The sequence below is a fragment of the Myotis brandtii genome, unplaced genomic scaffold, assembly GCF_000412655.1.
Source record: "Myotis brandtii unplaced genomic scaffold, ASM41265v1 scaffold147, whole genome shotgun sequence".
Taxonomy (NCBI): Eukaryota; Metazoa; Chordata; class Mammalia; order Chiroptera; family Vespertilionidae; genus Myotis; species Myotis brandtii.
This window is the reverse complement of record NW_005355292.1, coordinates 1,008,421-1,025,613: the sequence shown is the minus strand read 5'-3', so window position 1 is coordinate 1,025,613 and position 17,193 is coordinate 1,008,421. Positions and strand designations below refer to the sequence as shown.

General features: G+C 37.5%; 1 protein-coding gene across 7 annotated transcripts in view; it reads right to left on the bottom strand.

The window, feature by feature from the left end:
- TTC3 (tetratricopeptide repeat domain 3) overlaps positions 1–14,427 on the bottom strand; it is a 100,666-nt gene extending 86,239 nt beyond the window's left edge. For 2 of the 7 annotated variants that reach the window (XM_014535639.1, XM_014535642.1), the window contains exons 1-7: positions 8,194–8,218; positions 5,497–5,651; positions 4,871–4,913; positions 4,136–4,286; positions 3,622–3,709; positions 2,687–2,740; positions 1,581–1,701 (exon numbers count right to left, since the gene is read on the bottom strand). In XM_014535639.1, coding sequence (XP_014391125.1) covers positions 1,581–1,701; positions 2,687–2,740; positions 3,622–3,709; positions 4,136–4,286; positions 4,871–4,913; positions 5,497–5,640 — 601 coding nt within the window. In that variant the 5' untranslated portion in view covers positions 5,641–5,651; positions 8,194–8,218. Of the gene's footprint in view, positions 1–1,580; positions 1,702–2,686; positions 2,741–3,621; positions 3,710–4,135; positions 4,287–4,870; positions 4,914–5,496; positions 5,652–8,193; positions 8,219–8,386; positions 8,392–8,922; positions 8,927–14,415 lie in introns of those variants that run through there. The other 5 variants (XM_014535641.1, XM_014535640.1, XM_014535643.1 and 2 more) reach the window with 5 other exon arrangements.
- Positions 14,428–17,193: the final 2,766 nt, after the last annotated feature.

Below are 17,193 nucleotides of genomic sequence, written 5' to 3'. Positions count from 1 at the left end.
GTTTGGTGGGATCAGGAAGGTGTGGTGTATTATGAGCTTCTAAAACTAGGTGAAACTGTTAATACTGATCACTACTGACAACAAATAATCAATTTGAACCATGCTTTGATAGTGAAACAACCAGAATGTGCCAGAAGACACGGCAAAGTAATTTTGCTTCATGATAACGCACCATCACACACTTCAAAACCAGTTAAAGACACATTAAAAGATCTTGCCTGGGAAGTATTAACCCACCCGCCATATTCACCAGACCTTGCACCTTCAGATGACCACTTGTTCTGATCGATGGCACATGTACTTTCTGAGCAGCACTTCAAAACGTACAAAGAAGTGGAAAATTGGGTCTCTGAATGGTTTGCTTCAAAACAAGAAAAGTTCTATTGGGATGGAATCCACAAATTATCTGAAAGATGGGGGAAATGTGTAGCTAGCGATGGACATTATTTTGAATAAAGCACTTTTGATGTTTCTCTTGAAATTATCGTGTTTTCTTTGATTACAAAATCTACATTATTAACCGGTACACCTAGTATATGAGCCCCCGTTGTGGTCTCTTTGGATATTATATATAACTAGAGCCCCAGTGCACAAAATTTGTACACTCGGGGGGGGGTGTCCCTCAGCCCAGATTGTGAGAGGGCACAGGTCAGGCCGAGGGACCCTACTAGTACACAATCGGGGCTGGGGAGGGATGCAGGAGGTTGGCTAGCTGGGGAGGGACTGTGGGAGGGCTCCAGGGCGTGTACGGCCTGTCTCACTCAAGGCCTGTCTCACTCAATCCCGATCAACCGGACCCCAGCAGCAAGCTAACCTACCAGTTGGAGCGTCTGCCCCCTGGTGGTCAGTGCATGTCACAGCAAGCGATTGTGCGGCCTTAACATATCATTAGCATATTATGCTTTGATTGGTTGAATGGAGAACTGGACAACCAGACACTTAGCATATTAGGCTTTTATTACATAGGACTAGAGGCCTGATGCACGAAATTCATGCAAGGGGCTAGGCCCTTGCAGCACTGGCTGCCTCGCGGCCCCACCCACTGGTTGTTCCGGAAGGTCATTCTGTAGGGTCATTCTGCCATCTGGTCTAATTAGCATTTTAGCTCTTTATTATATAGGATAACTTGAATATTATATAGATAACTTATGACATCTACTTGGCAAAAACTTTTTAAAGTATCAGTGTTTGAGCATTGACCCATGAACCAAGAGGTCACCAGTTTGATTCTGGTCAGGGCACATGCCTGGGTTGTGGGCTCGATCGCCAGTAGGGGGCATGCAGGAGGCAGCCAATTGATGTCTCTCTCATCAATGTTTCTATCCCTCTCCCTTCCTCTCTCTCTAAAATCAATAAAAACATATTTTTTAAAAATTCAATAAAATATGTCATATAAATCATTAAGACAGGAAATACAGAATGAAACTAACTACAAGGTTCAAGTTCTTTTATGCCGGCTTTTCCCTTACTCAGAGAAAAACATTTTTTTTAATCCTAAGATAAATAACTACACATTCCATTTTCCCAACTAATACCTTTAAAAACTGAGTCAAATAATAATCTAAAGCATTTATACTTACATTCAGTAAAGAAAATACTTAACAGAGGCCAACAATTGTCAACTTCTCCTAATTTAGATAGAATTGTTACATCGCCTGTGTATTTCACCCAATTCAAAGCTTCTTCCATTGCCAATATATTCTGTTTCAAAAAGAGGGATGTAGAATGTGATTTCGGTATTAATTCTAAATTCACATGTGGCATTATATATTTATGTTATATAGTATTTCAGATTCTTAATATAAAACTTGTAACCTCATATTTTCATTACTCTAGCACAGAACTAGAATAGCTGGACCCCAACATACAAGTTAACAGACACCATGGACTGGTGTATGTTACATTTCAGACCACCTTGGGCCACCCGCAGAGCTCAAGATGCTTCTGCAATGATTAGAGACCTGACAGATGAGGTCTACTGCCCAGCTCGAGATGGCCCTGGGTAGCAGAAGAGTTTAATAATATGAGATGAACCAGGCATCTGAGATCTCATCTAAATTAGGACTTCCATCCTTGTCTCAAGTTTAAAGGTATAGATTAAGGTTCACCAAAGGGATTATGGTTTTTAAATGGTCTGTGGCAAATAGAAGAATAGGAGATAAGCAAGAGGGTGTAGCTGGGCAAATGAGCACTCAGTGCAATGATCTTCACAGAGCTTTCATTCGTACTTGTAGTGTCTGAAATGACTTCAGAAATTAAATAGTGGAGTTATTGGGGAAGATGTTAGGCTAAGGGAAACGTGTAGAAGTTTATGTTACCAATAGCACTAAAAATTGGTTTACCATTGTATGTGACGATTATCTAGTAATGATATAGCAAAACATGTTCATACCAGGGACCTAATAATTTCATTTGGGAGAATATATGCCAGGTAAATAATCTAAAAGAGAAAAAAGAATCAACTTGTAAAAGAGGTTCAAAATTATACTAGGCATAATTTGGGGGAAAATGAAAATTATGTATATCACCTAGAATAAGGAGAGCGCTTAAGCAAAACATAGAAATCAAAACCACCACACACTACACATAAAGCGTTGACTATGTAGACCCAGACGTGGGCAACAAGCAGCAAGGCAACTGCACTGACTCACAGTGGCTGTGTTGGGTTCCTGTGTTTAACACTTACATTTTCTATTTTATAACCAATTCTCAGTAAGCCTCCAATAAAGAAGGAATCGTTCTGCAAAAAAAGAACATAAAACACATTTTTCATCTTTATTCGGTCAATTACACATGAATTTTCCAATGAACAGCAAAATCCTACATTTTAGGAATACATAGTAGTCCACTTTCATGCTCAATTTACCTTAAGGACCCTAAAACAAGAATTCAGAAATAGTCTCACACTGGGTTCTAATGATAAAAAGATTTAGTGTCACTTCTAGATATATGAATTTCTAAGTTAATTATACCTGTATTTTTTTTATAAGAATACATTGGCTGATATAAGTTACTGCAAAGGATTAGCAACAGAAAATAAACATCAAATGCCCTTTCTAAATTTAAGTTTGCAATGAGAATAATACCAAGAAAAACACTTGGTTAATACTTTCAACAATAAAGAATTTTTTAAAAACCCAGTTGGCTCCATAATCAACTGAAATAAGAAAAATTATCAAATGGCTCTCAATGAAAAAAAACCCCTCAGTGCAGTACAAGGACACCTGCTCAAATATGACATAAGATTACCCAAACGGAAAAATATTTGCGGCGGTGGTGGTGGCAGTGGCGTGATGTTAAGTTAGAAAACGGAACCCCTCTCTTTCAGAACCTGGGACAACAGTTTCTGTGAATCAAGAGTAAACTTTCATTTGTGACAATTTCCAATTTCTATCCTTAGTAACAGAGAGCTGTCCTGGTTCTCAACATGTCCTGTCAGAACCACAAAAACAGCTGTCTGCCTGATCTCTCAAATACATAGCACAGACTCATGGGCGGCAGCACCATCTCAGGCTAATCAGAACCGAAATCTCCTAACCATTATAAATTAGTCACATGGCCTGACACCATATACTCATAATCTTTAAATAGAGGAGGACAAAGCCATATTCCACCACTTACCATAACTTTCTTCGCCAAATCCACAATATCTTCCATCAACTCAAGATGTTGCAATTCCTTCAAACTTATCTCAGAAGTATGAGAACTGCTTAAAGAAAAATTTATTTTTTAAAAATTAGGTTCCTGTGTATTAAAGTTTACATTTAACTGCATGTCACTCCTTTAAGTTCTGTTCCTTCGCTCTAAGTAACAATAAGTTTAAGTGGATAAAATATTATACCTTTTCTTGTATACAATGCTGATATTTATAAAAAATCATATAATTTTCCTTACTCAGTTTCAAATTTAGCATCTAATGCTCTTCAGAATTTCATTCATTATATATATTATTATCATGATTATTCATTCATATCCAAATCCCAAGTACTAACTTTTTCCACTCTACTAAACAAGAATACAGCTGAATAGTATACGAGCATGAGACATAGCCTTCCACTGTACTTGGTTGGCATTCCTCAATATTGGCCAATGTGTTTACCACTGTTTATACAAAATGAATAATGTAGTAACTTACGTGGCCTCCACACACGGGTACAGCCGTGATATTATGGAACTGTGTTGATGTTGAAACAGAAGTGGCCAGAAGATGTGTATTTTAATGGCATCACAGTAATCTCGCAGGATAGAAACTGGTTTAGTACACCACATATTGCAGATGTCGAATTCTTAATTTAAAAATTGTTTAAATTAATATTCTGTGCCTCATTTTGGAATCAATCAACAGTGTTAATAAGAAAAAGCAAAAACAGATTATGGGAAAGTAAGAAATGAATGGATAAAATATTTCAACCTGTTAGATATTAAGAATATTCAAGTGAGCTAAAACTCTATTTTAAAAAAGGTTTTGGTTTCTAATGAAAAAGAATAGTAAGAATAAATTGTTAGCCCTAGCTGGTTTGGCTCAGTGGATAGAGCATCAGCCTGAGGACTGAAGGGTCCTGGGTTTGATTCCAGTCAAAGGCACATGCCTGGTTTGCGGGCTCGGTCCCCAGGAGGGGGTGTGCAGAAGGCAGCCAATCAATGATTCTCTCTCATCACTGATGTTTCTATCTCTCTTTCCCTCTTCCTTCCTCTCTAAAATCAATAATAAAAACATATGAAAATAAAGAAAAGCTCTTGAGCAAATTGTTACTTTTAAAAAAAAGAATAATTTTTTAAGAGCTATGTAAGTCTGTTATATTAATGTGAAAGGATGAACTTCATGTGATAGTCTTTTACCAAATTACAGTTAAAATACCAGTGTACTCACCTAAATTTCTCTCACTTTCGGCATAATCTTTATACTGCCTACCCTAAAAAAAAAACAAAAACACACAAAAACCCACATTTGATTTATACCTGATAAGATTCAAAAGCATGGTTCTTGATTTTTAATGTAAAGATTATTAGCACTGAACTAAAAAAGTGCACATTTATTTATACACTTTGAATGCAGCATCTTCAACCAACGCGTCACTAGCCCTTTCCCCGGTGTTTCCCTGAGAGCTCTTTAAACTCAGGCAGAAACACCTTCCATCACTCATGCTCTGGCACTGCACCTTCTTGCTGCCGAGGCGCTGCGTTACTTTCCCTTCTGAAATCACCTCTTCTAAAGCATGTATAGCTCTCCGTAAAAACTCACGTAGCACAGAACACCTATACTCAGATAGCTCTAAATCAAAAATCTTTAAGAGGTAAATCTCAAAAATTCTCATCACAAGAAAACAATTGTAACTATATGTGTTGATGGATGTTAACTAGGTGATTTCACATATATCAAATCATGTTGTACACCTGAAATCATATGTTATATGATTTCCACTCTACTCGATTTTTAAAAACCTTACAGTAAAATCCTTTAAGAAGACGTAACAAAAAGTTAACTAATCTACTTACCACCCCATCACAGAAGAGTTGAGTCACACGAACATAATCATTGGGCATAAATTCAGAAGCAAAGACACTATCGTCCTCAAAAGGGGACTCTTCTAACCAGGCATAATCTGTTGTGGTGTACTCTCCCAGGGCCAGAATGTCCATGGCGCAGCGTCCTAAGGAAACAACACAAACCCAAGTCAGTGATTAAGTCACTCAGCTACAAGAAGCAGTCTCCCTGGCCTCTAGGACATTTTAGAAAAACACCTGGAACTTATGCCCCAAGGAAATAACTCCAATAAGAACACTGAGCTCCTGGGAGATTCTTGTCCTCATTCTGCAATTCCTTCCTCAACCTTCTTCAAATATCAGTTTAATCTATTTCTTCTTTTCCTCAAATTCAAAGTCACCAACCTCTACTCTGAATTTATGTTTACACGTCTCCTTCAGATGGAGGATAATTATGGGCATCTTATTCATCTTTTATGTGCCTAGCACATGGAAGCCCTCAAGTGTTTGCTGAATGAACAAGACATCTTTCCACTGTTGCCCTTTTACACCATCTGCTTTTACTGCATCCTGTGAAAATCATTATTTCACAATCCACACACTGCTACATTCTCAACCTTCTGGCTAGAACTAATCCTGACTCCACTGAGGAAACATTTCATTTCAGCTGCTCATACTTTCCTACTCATCCCTCCGTGTGTTTATGTCTTGGGCAAAGGTGCACAGCCGAGTGGTACAGGGTGAATCTATCAACCTCTTCATCCCCACAGCCACACCAGACCTTCCCTCTCAAGAGCTGCTAACCATCCTGCTCCAACACTTCTCAACTACAACAGTCAGCACTGCTGATTGCAAAGGTGGGCAAAAACCCTCATGTTCAATGGGGAACGGAAATTAGGGCTTTCCTTTTCAAACTAAGGTTTCTTCCCCTGAAGAAAGTTTAATAATAAGATTTAAAGCTTTCAAAGAAAAGCTTCACAACCTAAACATCACTGAAAAATGCAGCATTTTATTACTTCTAACTCTAGCCCAAGAAATGGCTTTCTTTTCCTATCATCAGCAGCACCATTTTTTATACCTTTTGCTTCCCCACTATTATCTCACTATTGCTAAGACAAACCAACTTTCCGTTTTCCTAAGCAAGACCACTATCAGGTCTTAAAACACAAATCATTTCTTTCATTCTTATTACGTCCAATTTGCTGTATGAAAAGACCTCACAATATCAGAGGTGAAGAACAACAATTTTCCTGGCAAACTCTGTGTACTATTTGTCACGTTATTTCAAGCATGTCACATGCACCCCTTCAATCCTCATAGCAAGTCTTCTCAGTTCAATTGCCATCACCCCCACTGTTCGGATGAGAAACATTCTAGATGAAGTAAGTAATGTGCTCAAGGTCACCAAGCGAGGAAGGATTCAAACCTAGGCCCTCTGATTCCAGTCTCTCCTCTCAAACACTATACTGTACCATGTATATGTTTCCTTGTCATTGCCAGCTAGGTACCTCCTGGTTGTCATGTTTAAGAACACGGACAACTAGTTGGGAGTGTTCCCCTCTCCTGCAAATTCTATCATCCCAGACACACCCAGGCCCATGCAGATGACCCCTTCAGGACCCTAGCCTTGCAGTTTATCTACCTTCTCAGCTAAAATGAACTGCACTGCCCGCCTCACCGAGGCTGCTCCTTCCCAAGGTCACACCTCAGATCACTGCCCATTTCTAACCGGTTTTTAAATCTAACTCCCACTGGCTCCTCTGAGAACAACCAAGCGTCATTATAGCTCAAGTCTCCCCTGCCTCCTCCCAGAGACATTCTTCAGCCTCCTCAGGGCTCTTCTTCCTTTTCTCCCATCCAAATCCTCCATTCGCATTTACTTTGTTTCCTACAACTGGGTTTCCTCTCCCAGGAAGGTCATTAGTGACCTTCTACAACGGATTGATTATATGTAATGTCTGGACCCTGACCTATTCTAGGTCAAAAATATTCTGAGTTTAGCATTTAACTCCAAAAGTGAACAATGACTTGAAAAAATAAAGACACATTTTGGCACCCAAAGTGTGGCATATAATACGGGACCTATGCTCTCCTGGGAAATATATACACTTTTAAACTCATTTGTTTTACAAATGTTTGTGTGTGTAAATACAGAAAGAGCCAAAACTGTCTGTCACAGCCCACACGTCACTGTCATGGCATCGGTTACAATACAATTAATGGGCTCACATCCGGCAGACTGAGCCACTGCGACATATCAGCCTGGCAGATCTCACCAATACCACACCCTACACCAACTATACTGTAATTACACCACTGGTGTAATTTTTATTTTCTATTTTGTTTAACCAGAAAGGCGATATGGCATAGTGGTTAAGAGCATGGACTCTGGAACCAGACTGCATGGGCTTGAACCTGGCTCTCCCATTCCCTCAGTGTGTGATCCTGAGCAAGTTACTTGACCTCTCTGTGCTTCAGTGTCCTCACATATCAAATGCAGACAGCACTACTACCTGCCTGATTAACCAGTTAATAAATTTAAAGTGCTTAGAAGAGTACTTTAGCACACAGTAACTGCTATAAATACCAACTATCATTAACATTAATACTAGATGAGTCTTTTTTTCTAACCCATTGTTTGGATGCTTCCAGCTAAATGGTCTACCTCTATTGCTAAGTCCAAAGAGCACTTTTCAGCTTACAACTTACTTGACGCTGTTGACCACTTCCTCCTTCTCAGAACTCTTCATCTGGACTCCAGAGACCATCTTCTGGTTCTCCTCCTATTCTTCTGGCTGCGCTTCCTCAGTCTCCATGGGCTCTTCTTCTCCATTCCCTGACACCCAAATGTCAACTCTCTTTTCTTTTCACGCTTACTCTCTCCTTGGGTGATCTTGTCCACCACACCCATGGCTTAACACAGCACTTTCTGAACTTCCATCATTTGCATAGCTTCACCATGATTTTTGCCATTTCCACATGTCACATGTATTTTTATTTACTTGATATTTCTTTTATTGGTCTCGCCTGGCCTAATTGATAATATCCATGATGTCATAGGTTTGATGTACAATGTATGCTTTTCATACACATTAAATTCCTAACTATTCAAAAGTTGTGTTTATTTATAACCAGTTTAGGTTATCTCATACTACACAACAGTGGAAATGTCCAAATGCTCAAGCCGCTCAAAGCTCTCCAGCCTGGGTTGTATCTCATGATTCTAGAACCTGTCAACTGCTACTGGATTTAACCTAGATGTCCCACAAGCCTCTCAGATTCAATAAGTTGAGAGACAAACTTATCGTTTTCCTCAAAAATAAAGGAAACCAAGTTCTTTCCTCTTTCTGTATATCATCAGTTAATTGCTCTACATGCCACCTGCTTACCCAAACCAGAAACCTGGGGGTCAATCTAGACTCCCCAGTTTCTTTCAACATTTCTACCCAACTGACCACAAAGTCTTGTCATTTCTACTCCCCTAAGAAATCTAAAATTAGCACACCCACACCTCTTCATGCCCAGGGCTGCTGCCTTAGTTGTAGCTTCATCTTTCTCCTCTGAACTGATTTCGCAAGCAAGTCTCCTAACTGGTGACATGCCTTCAATCTTGGCATCCTCTAAAACTCTGATCATAACACCATCCAACAGCTTCTCTTCATCTTCAGAATAAAGTCCAAACTCACTAATATAGCACAGAAGGTCTTTTGTGATCCTGTTCCTGCTTTTGTCTCCACTCACTGCATGACACTCAACTTACAAGCCAATCATATTCAGCAACTACCTGTATTCCTAAACAAACCTTATGCTGCCCACCCAAGGCCTCCCAGTCCTTAATACTAAATTCCAGGAAGCCTTTCCTGATCTTCTTGCTACCACCAAGTTTATTGCTGTACCTCTTCTCTGGAATCCTGGAGTACCCTGCCCATATCTTTTGACAGCAGTTTTCACAGTTTGGTCATCACAGATTTATCTCTGTAAGTTCACTATGGGTCCAGAGGGTAAACTGTGCCCTACCCATCTTGATTCCCTAGACTGTTTCCCAAATTTTTATTCACATTCCCCAAAGTAGAAAACTGCCAAATCACCTACCACCTGTACTGTAATTTATTTAATATTTTTCTTTAGAATAACTTCAATATAAACATGTTTTAATAGAAATTTTGATATCAACAAGAAATCTTATGTTTGGTATGACAGAATATTTTTCTAGAACTAAAATATTTGAATAAAATTAAATATTAAAGTAACTGACTTATTGACTCTATCACTACAAAAAAGTGGGTCCTAGTTTTTAAATATTTTTATTTTGCTGAGTTCATAGAAATAGGGAATATTCAAAGCCACCCTTACCCTGCAAAAAAACAAAACAAAAAAAACAAAAACCCTCTTGCTAGAACTAAACCTGGCAGTCAAGAGCTACACATAGTAATGCCAAGAACAGTAGTTGGATCAGGACACTGAGCTCTGGACCAGAAACAAAGTGAGGGAACCGAAAAGTGGTCCCACGAAAACTCCTCGACGCCAGTCAAAGCTGATATACAAATCCTATCAGAAAAGCACCCCCCAACCAGACTCTCAAGAGTCCCAGAGAAAGATCAGCTAGGAGTTCATAATCGAAAATCACTAAATGCGGAAAGTTACAGTCCACCATGAGGGAACACAACAGAAAAAAAAAAAAAAAAAGCAACAAATTTAGACCTCCTAAGTACATCAGACATTGGGATTGCCAATACAGTCTATAGAATACGTATGGATTCAAAAAACTGAACAAGAAACATTAGACCAAAGGAAAAAATAAAAGACTGGGTATATCTTAGAAAGAACTAAGTGAAACTTTTAGAAAGTTAAAATATAATTGTTAAAAGTAAGAGAAAAAAATGGATGGGTTAAAGAGAAGATTAGACACAGTTGAAGAAAAAATTAATGATCTAAAAGATGTGCCTAGTGAAATTACCCAGCATTGTATATTCTGGAAAAGAAACAAGGAAATAAAAATATGAAAGATAAAAAGTAAGTGATCTGCATACACTCTGATACATATATATTCAGTTCAATTTCCAGAAAGAATAGGTAAAGCCAGAGAGAGACAAAATTTGAAGAACACATGCCTCAGAATATTCTACACCCCATGAAAGACAAGATTCAGAATCAGAAAACATGGGTATATAAAAGAGGATAAATAAAGAGTAATCTCCATCTGGACTTAGAAGTGGAAGGTCATAACATCAAAGACAGAAAATCCAATGTAGCCAAAAGAAAAAGAATATTTTCTTCAAAGCTTAATAAGTAAAACTGGCAGCAGAACTTGCATGTAAAACATCTTCACTATGCAGACAGAAAATAAACTATCAATCTAGAAGTGTATATGCCTCAAAATTATCTCTCAGGAACAAGGGTAAATAAAAGTAATTTTAGATAAAAACTGGATTTAACCAAGATGTCCCAGAGTTGACACCAAGAGATTGAACTAACTTCTTAGAAAATAGCAAAGACATAGTCTCAGTGAATTAAAAGAGAAATCCAGAACTATTTTCTTTATAAGAGACACATAAGATATAAATATATTTTTTAAAGTGACAGTGAAACAAAGGAAAAGAATATTCTGTAAATTATTACCAAAAGAAAGGTGGGATAGACAAAACATTATGCATGGAGAGGATCACAACATATTTCCACTAGGAAAATAATAAGCTTGCATGTATCTCATCAAATAGCCTCAAAATACAGAAAAAGAAAAAGTGTTAGGACTACAAGAAGTCTATTAGAATAGTGGACACTGCAACACATCTCTCTCAATTAGGTCAAACAAACAAAAATTAACAGACAGTCTGAACAACACAATTTACCAGCTTGACGGAGTTAACAATTAGTATACATACTCTTCACAGGTACACACAGAATAAAATTCACTATGTACAAGACCATAAAGCAAGGGCAAACAATTTTTTTAAGACAAAATGCACATTATGTTCTCTGACAACAATTAAGAAATGAGTAAAAAGAAAAAATGTTAATGTAAATAAATTTGAAAATTTAAAAACATGTAAGTCAAAGAAGAAATCAAAATGGACATCTAAAAAATGCTTAGATTTGAAAGTTAATTAAAACACTATAAATTAAATCATGTTAGATAAGGCAAAAATGACCTTTGAAGAAGTTTATGGCTTTATATGCTTATACTGGGGAAAAGGAATAACTAAAAATTAATAAGCATGCAATTTAAGTTATAAAAATAAACCCAAAGGAAGAAAATAAATAAATAAGAAAAGATATCAATGAACTAAAAAACCAAAAATATAATAGAAAGGACTACTTAGGCCAAAAATTAATCCTCTGCCAAGATTAATCAAATTAATTAATCTACTTGATTAATTAGTTTTTGCAAGACTAATCAAGAAAAAAAAGAGTAGTCGCACACAAATAACAATCACAATAAGGGAACACAATCACAGATAAAATAGATTTAAAGGGAATTAAGACAACATGAACTTGATGCCAATAAACTTGAAATTTTTGTTGAAAGGTCAAATTTCTAAAACTTACTAAATTGACTAAAGGAAACACCTAATTTCAACTGCTAATTTCTACTAAATTATTAACATCTGCAATTCTTTCACAAAGAAAACATTCGCTCTGACAGTTAAATTCCACTAAACTTTCAAGAGACAAATCACTCCATTCAAACTGGCTCAGGAAAGAGAAAAAGAGGACCTACTCTCTAACTGGTATAAGGCATGTGTAACCTTAATATCAAAGTCAGACTAGACAGTCAATAAAGAACAATGGCAGGTGATTTCATTCATAAGACAAATACAAAAATCCCAAGTAAAGTATTAGCAAGCTCTGTCTAGTAGTTTGCAAAAAGACAATTCACCAACAACAATTTGGGTTTATCTCAGGAAAGAATGTGAGAATTAAGAATTTTAAAACGTGTTAAGTGGAATCCATTACATTTAACACATTAAAGGAGAAAAAACTCAAGATATTCTCAACAGATGCAGAAAAGCATGTGACAAAATCACAAAGACTTCCCTAACTTAAAGAGTATCTACAAAAATTCATAACATTGTTTTTAGTGGAAAAGCATTCCCTTAAAAGTCAGGAACAAGACTTTTATGTCCACTATAATCACTTCTAATGAACAACCATAATCACTTCCACTAAACATAGATCTAAAAGCATGCCAGCATATTAAGACAAGGAAAATAAACAAAAGGGAAAATTGAAAGACCTCAAAGAGTCACTATTTGTAAATGATATAATTATCCACATAGAAACCCAAAAGAATTACAGAAAATATTAGAAACAAATAGATGACTAAAGATCAATATTTTAAAATCCATTAACTCTCCATTTACCAACAATAAACAGAAAATAGAATCTTAAAAAAACAAGTTTATAATAGCAAACAAACCTACTAGAAACATCGAAATCAACATTTAAAAACTGTTAGATGTGTATGGAGAAAATTTAATAATCAGAACAATAAAAATTTAATTAAAAAAAAATAAAATAAATAAATAAATAAATAAAAAAATAAAACCTAAATACATAGAAATACCACGTTCTCAGACAGAAAGGTTCAAAATCGTAAAGATTTCAATTCTCCCCCGAACTTATTCAATCAATTCCAATTCATTCCCAAAGAATGTTTCATGTCAGGTGACAAACTGATTCTTAAAACAAGAACAAAGATCCAACAGCTGAGACTCAAGCCCCGCCCCCCGCCCCGCCCTCAATTATCAAGATTTCTGGTTACGCTATAGCATTAGAAATTAAGACAGTGGTATCAACACAGACATAGACAAGTGGACAAGTGGCACAGAAAGGTTAGCCAGAAACAAAGCCATGCATATAGAGAGTAAACATGAAAAGGAGGTGTTTCAGGGTATCACTGGTGAACAGAGAATCATTTCAATACATGATCAGAGGACAACTGTAGCCACTTGGGGGAGAGGGAGGTGAAATGAGCATCACTGCCTCACACCATACACAAAAACCAATACAGATGGATTATGAAGTTAAATGTGAAAGGCATCATTTTAAAACTTCTAGAAAGGAACACAGGAGATTGTCTCTACAATCCCAGGGCTTTGGAAAGTTTCCAATTAGACTACATTAAAACTAAGAACTTCCGTTCACCAAAACAAAAACACAAAAACATCAAGAGTTAAAAGATAGGTCACAGAAGGTATTTACAGTGCATATAATCAATAAAGGACCGGTGTTACAGTTTATTAGTTTTTAAAAGTCAACCCAATAGAAAAATGGGTAAAAAATATGCCAGGTATTTCACAAGAGGAAAACAGAAGGTTTGTAAACATGAAAAGAAAACTCATTAATAATCAAAGAAATACAAATTAAAACCACAATGATACATCACCTCATACCCATTTGATTGGCAAATATTAAGAAGTCTGACGATAACAAGTGTTGGAGAGGATATAGATCAACTAGAACTCTTACACACTGCTAATCAAAGTATAGAATTTGACAAACTGCTGGCCAAAGCATAAGGTAATACAACCACTTCAGAAAACAATTTGGCATCACTTTGTAAAGTCCGATATTCATGACCCATAACCCACAATTCCACTTCTACCAGATAGCTTATCACAGTGGTGTCCACCCCTTTTTTATTCACAAACCATCAAAATGCCTTTAAAAATTACACTCTTCATAGTTTAAGAAGACAATGAAAATTTTTTGCCTAAATTTAAATGTATTTCTGGAGTATCAGTGACATTTTAAAATAAAAGTGAAATATCACTGGTTTAAATTGTATTATAATTACTGCAGCAAAGTTAATAAAAATACTAACTATATACAGTGACAATTACACATAAAAAGTTATAATTTTTTGGAATGCAGCTCCTAAGGAGATGGGAAGTGCCTGCTTTGAAAGAGGCTTTCCCTAACACTAAACACTCTATTTTAAATTATCCCTTTTTTTCTGTGTAGTTTTCCCACTTGGGGTAATGCTCTAGGCAGATTCCATGTGGGTGAGTGGTACTGTGAAAAGAAAGGGGGGAAACTAGAACCAGAAGGAGGCCACTGTGATAAGCCTTAGGCATTGCCAATTTCAGGAGAGTACATATGAAACCTGACCGATAAGTTGATTCATAAACACCACTTGTGCCCAAGTCCTCCCTAGGAAATCATCATCATTCCCTGGGCGGCATATACCCAGTGAAAAAAATTAGAGAAATTCTTGCAACTGTGTCCTAGAATATATGTACAAGAGCCTTCATTAATAGCAAAACCTAGAACCAAAATGCCCATCAACAGAAGAATGCATACACTGTGTTATATTCGCCCATGGAATATTACACAGCAAAGAAAAATGACAATTTAAATCTATACTTGTTTTGAGAAAAATAAGCAAGTCCAAGAAAACTGTATCCAATATTCCTTTTTTTAAAAACTCAAAAACAACAGATACCATACATTGTTGACAGATGTATACATATCTGATAAAATTATTTTTTAAGAAGCAATGAATGACACAATTCAGAAGATGTCACTCTGGAGGTGAGCACATTCAATACAGATTATTTTGTGCGTGTGTTTGGTTTTTTTTTGAATGAGTGGTGGATCGATAGGTGTTCATTTTATTATTTTGCTTCACAAGTTAAGTAGGTTATATATATTCTGAATGTATCAAATATTACATTAAATAAAAAATATTTTTAGCCGTAGCCGGTTTGGCTCAGTGGATAGAGCGTTGGCCTGCGGACTGAAAGGTCCCGGGTTCGATTCCGGTCAAGGGCATGTACCTTGGTTGCGGGCACATCTCCAGTGGGGAGTGTGCAGGAGGCAGCTGATCGATGTTTCTCTCTCATCAATGTTTCTAGCTCTCTATCTCTCTCCCTTCCTCTCTGTAAAAAATCAATAAAATATATTTAAAAAAAAAAATACTTTTAAAAACAATTCATCATCTGAAAAAAAGTAGTTAAATCACCTCACCTGCCACTAGAGAGGTACATGATGGAAGTTATTACCTTTATATCAACCATAGGAACTGACATACATTAGGTATAAAATAAATGTTTATTGCAATTAATCTTATGAGGACCAAGTTAGATAAAGACTGAGCCAGTTAGCTGCTTGAGATAAACCCGACTAGAGCAGAAGCCAAATTTAGCCACAAGCTAAAGTTATAAGGTAGCTGGTCATTAAAGAGAAGGCAAAAATGTAAAAGTTAGCAAGGATGTGAGAAAATGAGCACCCTCACTCAATACCAGTGAGAGTCACAATTAGAACCACCATTTTGAGAGCTTCTGTCATTTTTGGTTAAGTTGAAAATGCACATATCACTACTATCCTGCAAAGGACTAGGTATATTTCCCGGAGAAATTTCCAAATGTGTGCACAAGCATACAAGCACAAAGATGTTTATTGTGGGTTTGTTTTTAAGAGTAAAAAACCAGAAACAACCTCAAAGTCCATCAACAGAGAAATGGATAAATAATGGTATATTCATACAATGGTTTCTATACCAGCAATTAAAGTGAACGAACCAAAGACAACTCAAATTTCCAATTTATTTGTTTATAAATATCAAAAGGTAATGCTGATTGAAAAAAGCAAGTTGCAAAAAGATACATTTTTTTCATACCATTAAAGTTTAAAAGCACACTATATTATTGCTTATGGATTCACCATGATCCAAGTATACTGGTAAAATATGCAAGGGAATGCTATTCACAAACCTAAACACGGTGGCTACCTCTACGGAAGGAAGGGGAGGAAATGAGACCATCTCCAATATCTACAATTTTAGTTCTTTAAAAAAACGAATCTAGAGTAAATTTGGCAAAATTATTACATCTGTAAATCTGAGTCATGGATTGGTTAGAAGCCCCCCCTTAGTATTGCATATATGAAATATACCAGAAATTAAAAAGGGGGGAAAAAAGGAAAATTAGGCAAGAGTAAGACAATCAAGCAAATGAACACCAAAACGCAGCCCTAGAGCAGAGAGCAGGCACCTTTCTTTGCACAAGAGTAGTAGTTGGGTCCCTAACGGATTTTAAGTTTCTTTCTCTGCATATCCTCATAATAAATTCCATTTCCTTAGAATAAAAATGCCAATTTCTTGTAATAAAAAAAAAATGTCCTAGCTAGAGCTGGAACAATGAGAAAACTGCTCCCTAAGGAGTACAATCTTAAAACGTCTACCTGGTTGCCCTCGCCAGGGTGTTGGGCGGAATGGAGAGAGAGAATTTACGTGAACGGCATGAAACACTGCGTGAGCCGTTCAGTATTAGCGAGAACGCCGGGGCCGGCTAGAATGTTACTGATTTTGCAAATATTGGGAAAAGCCTGCAATCGAAGGGCTCTGGGGGTGTAGGGCGCCTCTGGAAAAGGCACGCACGGTAGCGCCCGAATCCACCTACGCCTCCGCTCCATTTTGGGGGGCGGGCCCCCCTAGTGAATGGGCGGGCTCGACGCGGGAGATGCCGTCAGCACCACGCAGCAGCTGGCGGGACGCAGCAGGCCCCCCGCCTCGTTAGCTCCGGGGGTGGAGGAGGCTCCGCAGAGGCGTCAGAGAGGGGAGGGCTCAGGGGACGGGAGGGGCCAGCCCGGACTGGAAAACAGGTGGCGCAGACACGGGAAACACAAAACACGGAGGACGAGGCGTGCACGAACGTTCCCGCACACCGCACACTGGCCACGCACTCCACGCCGCGCACGACACGCGAG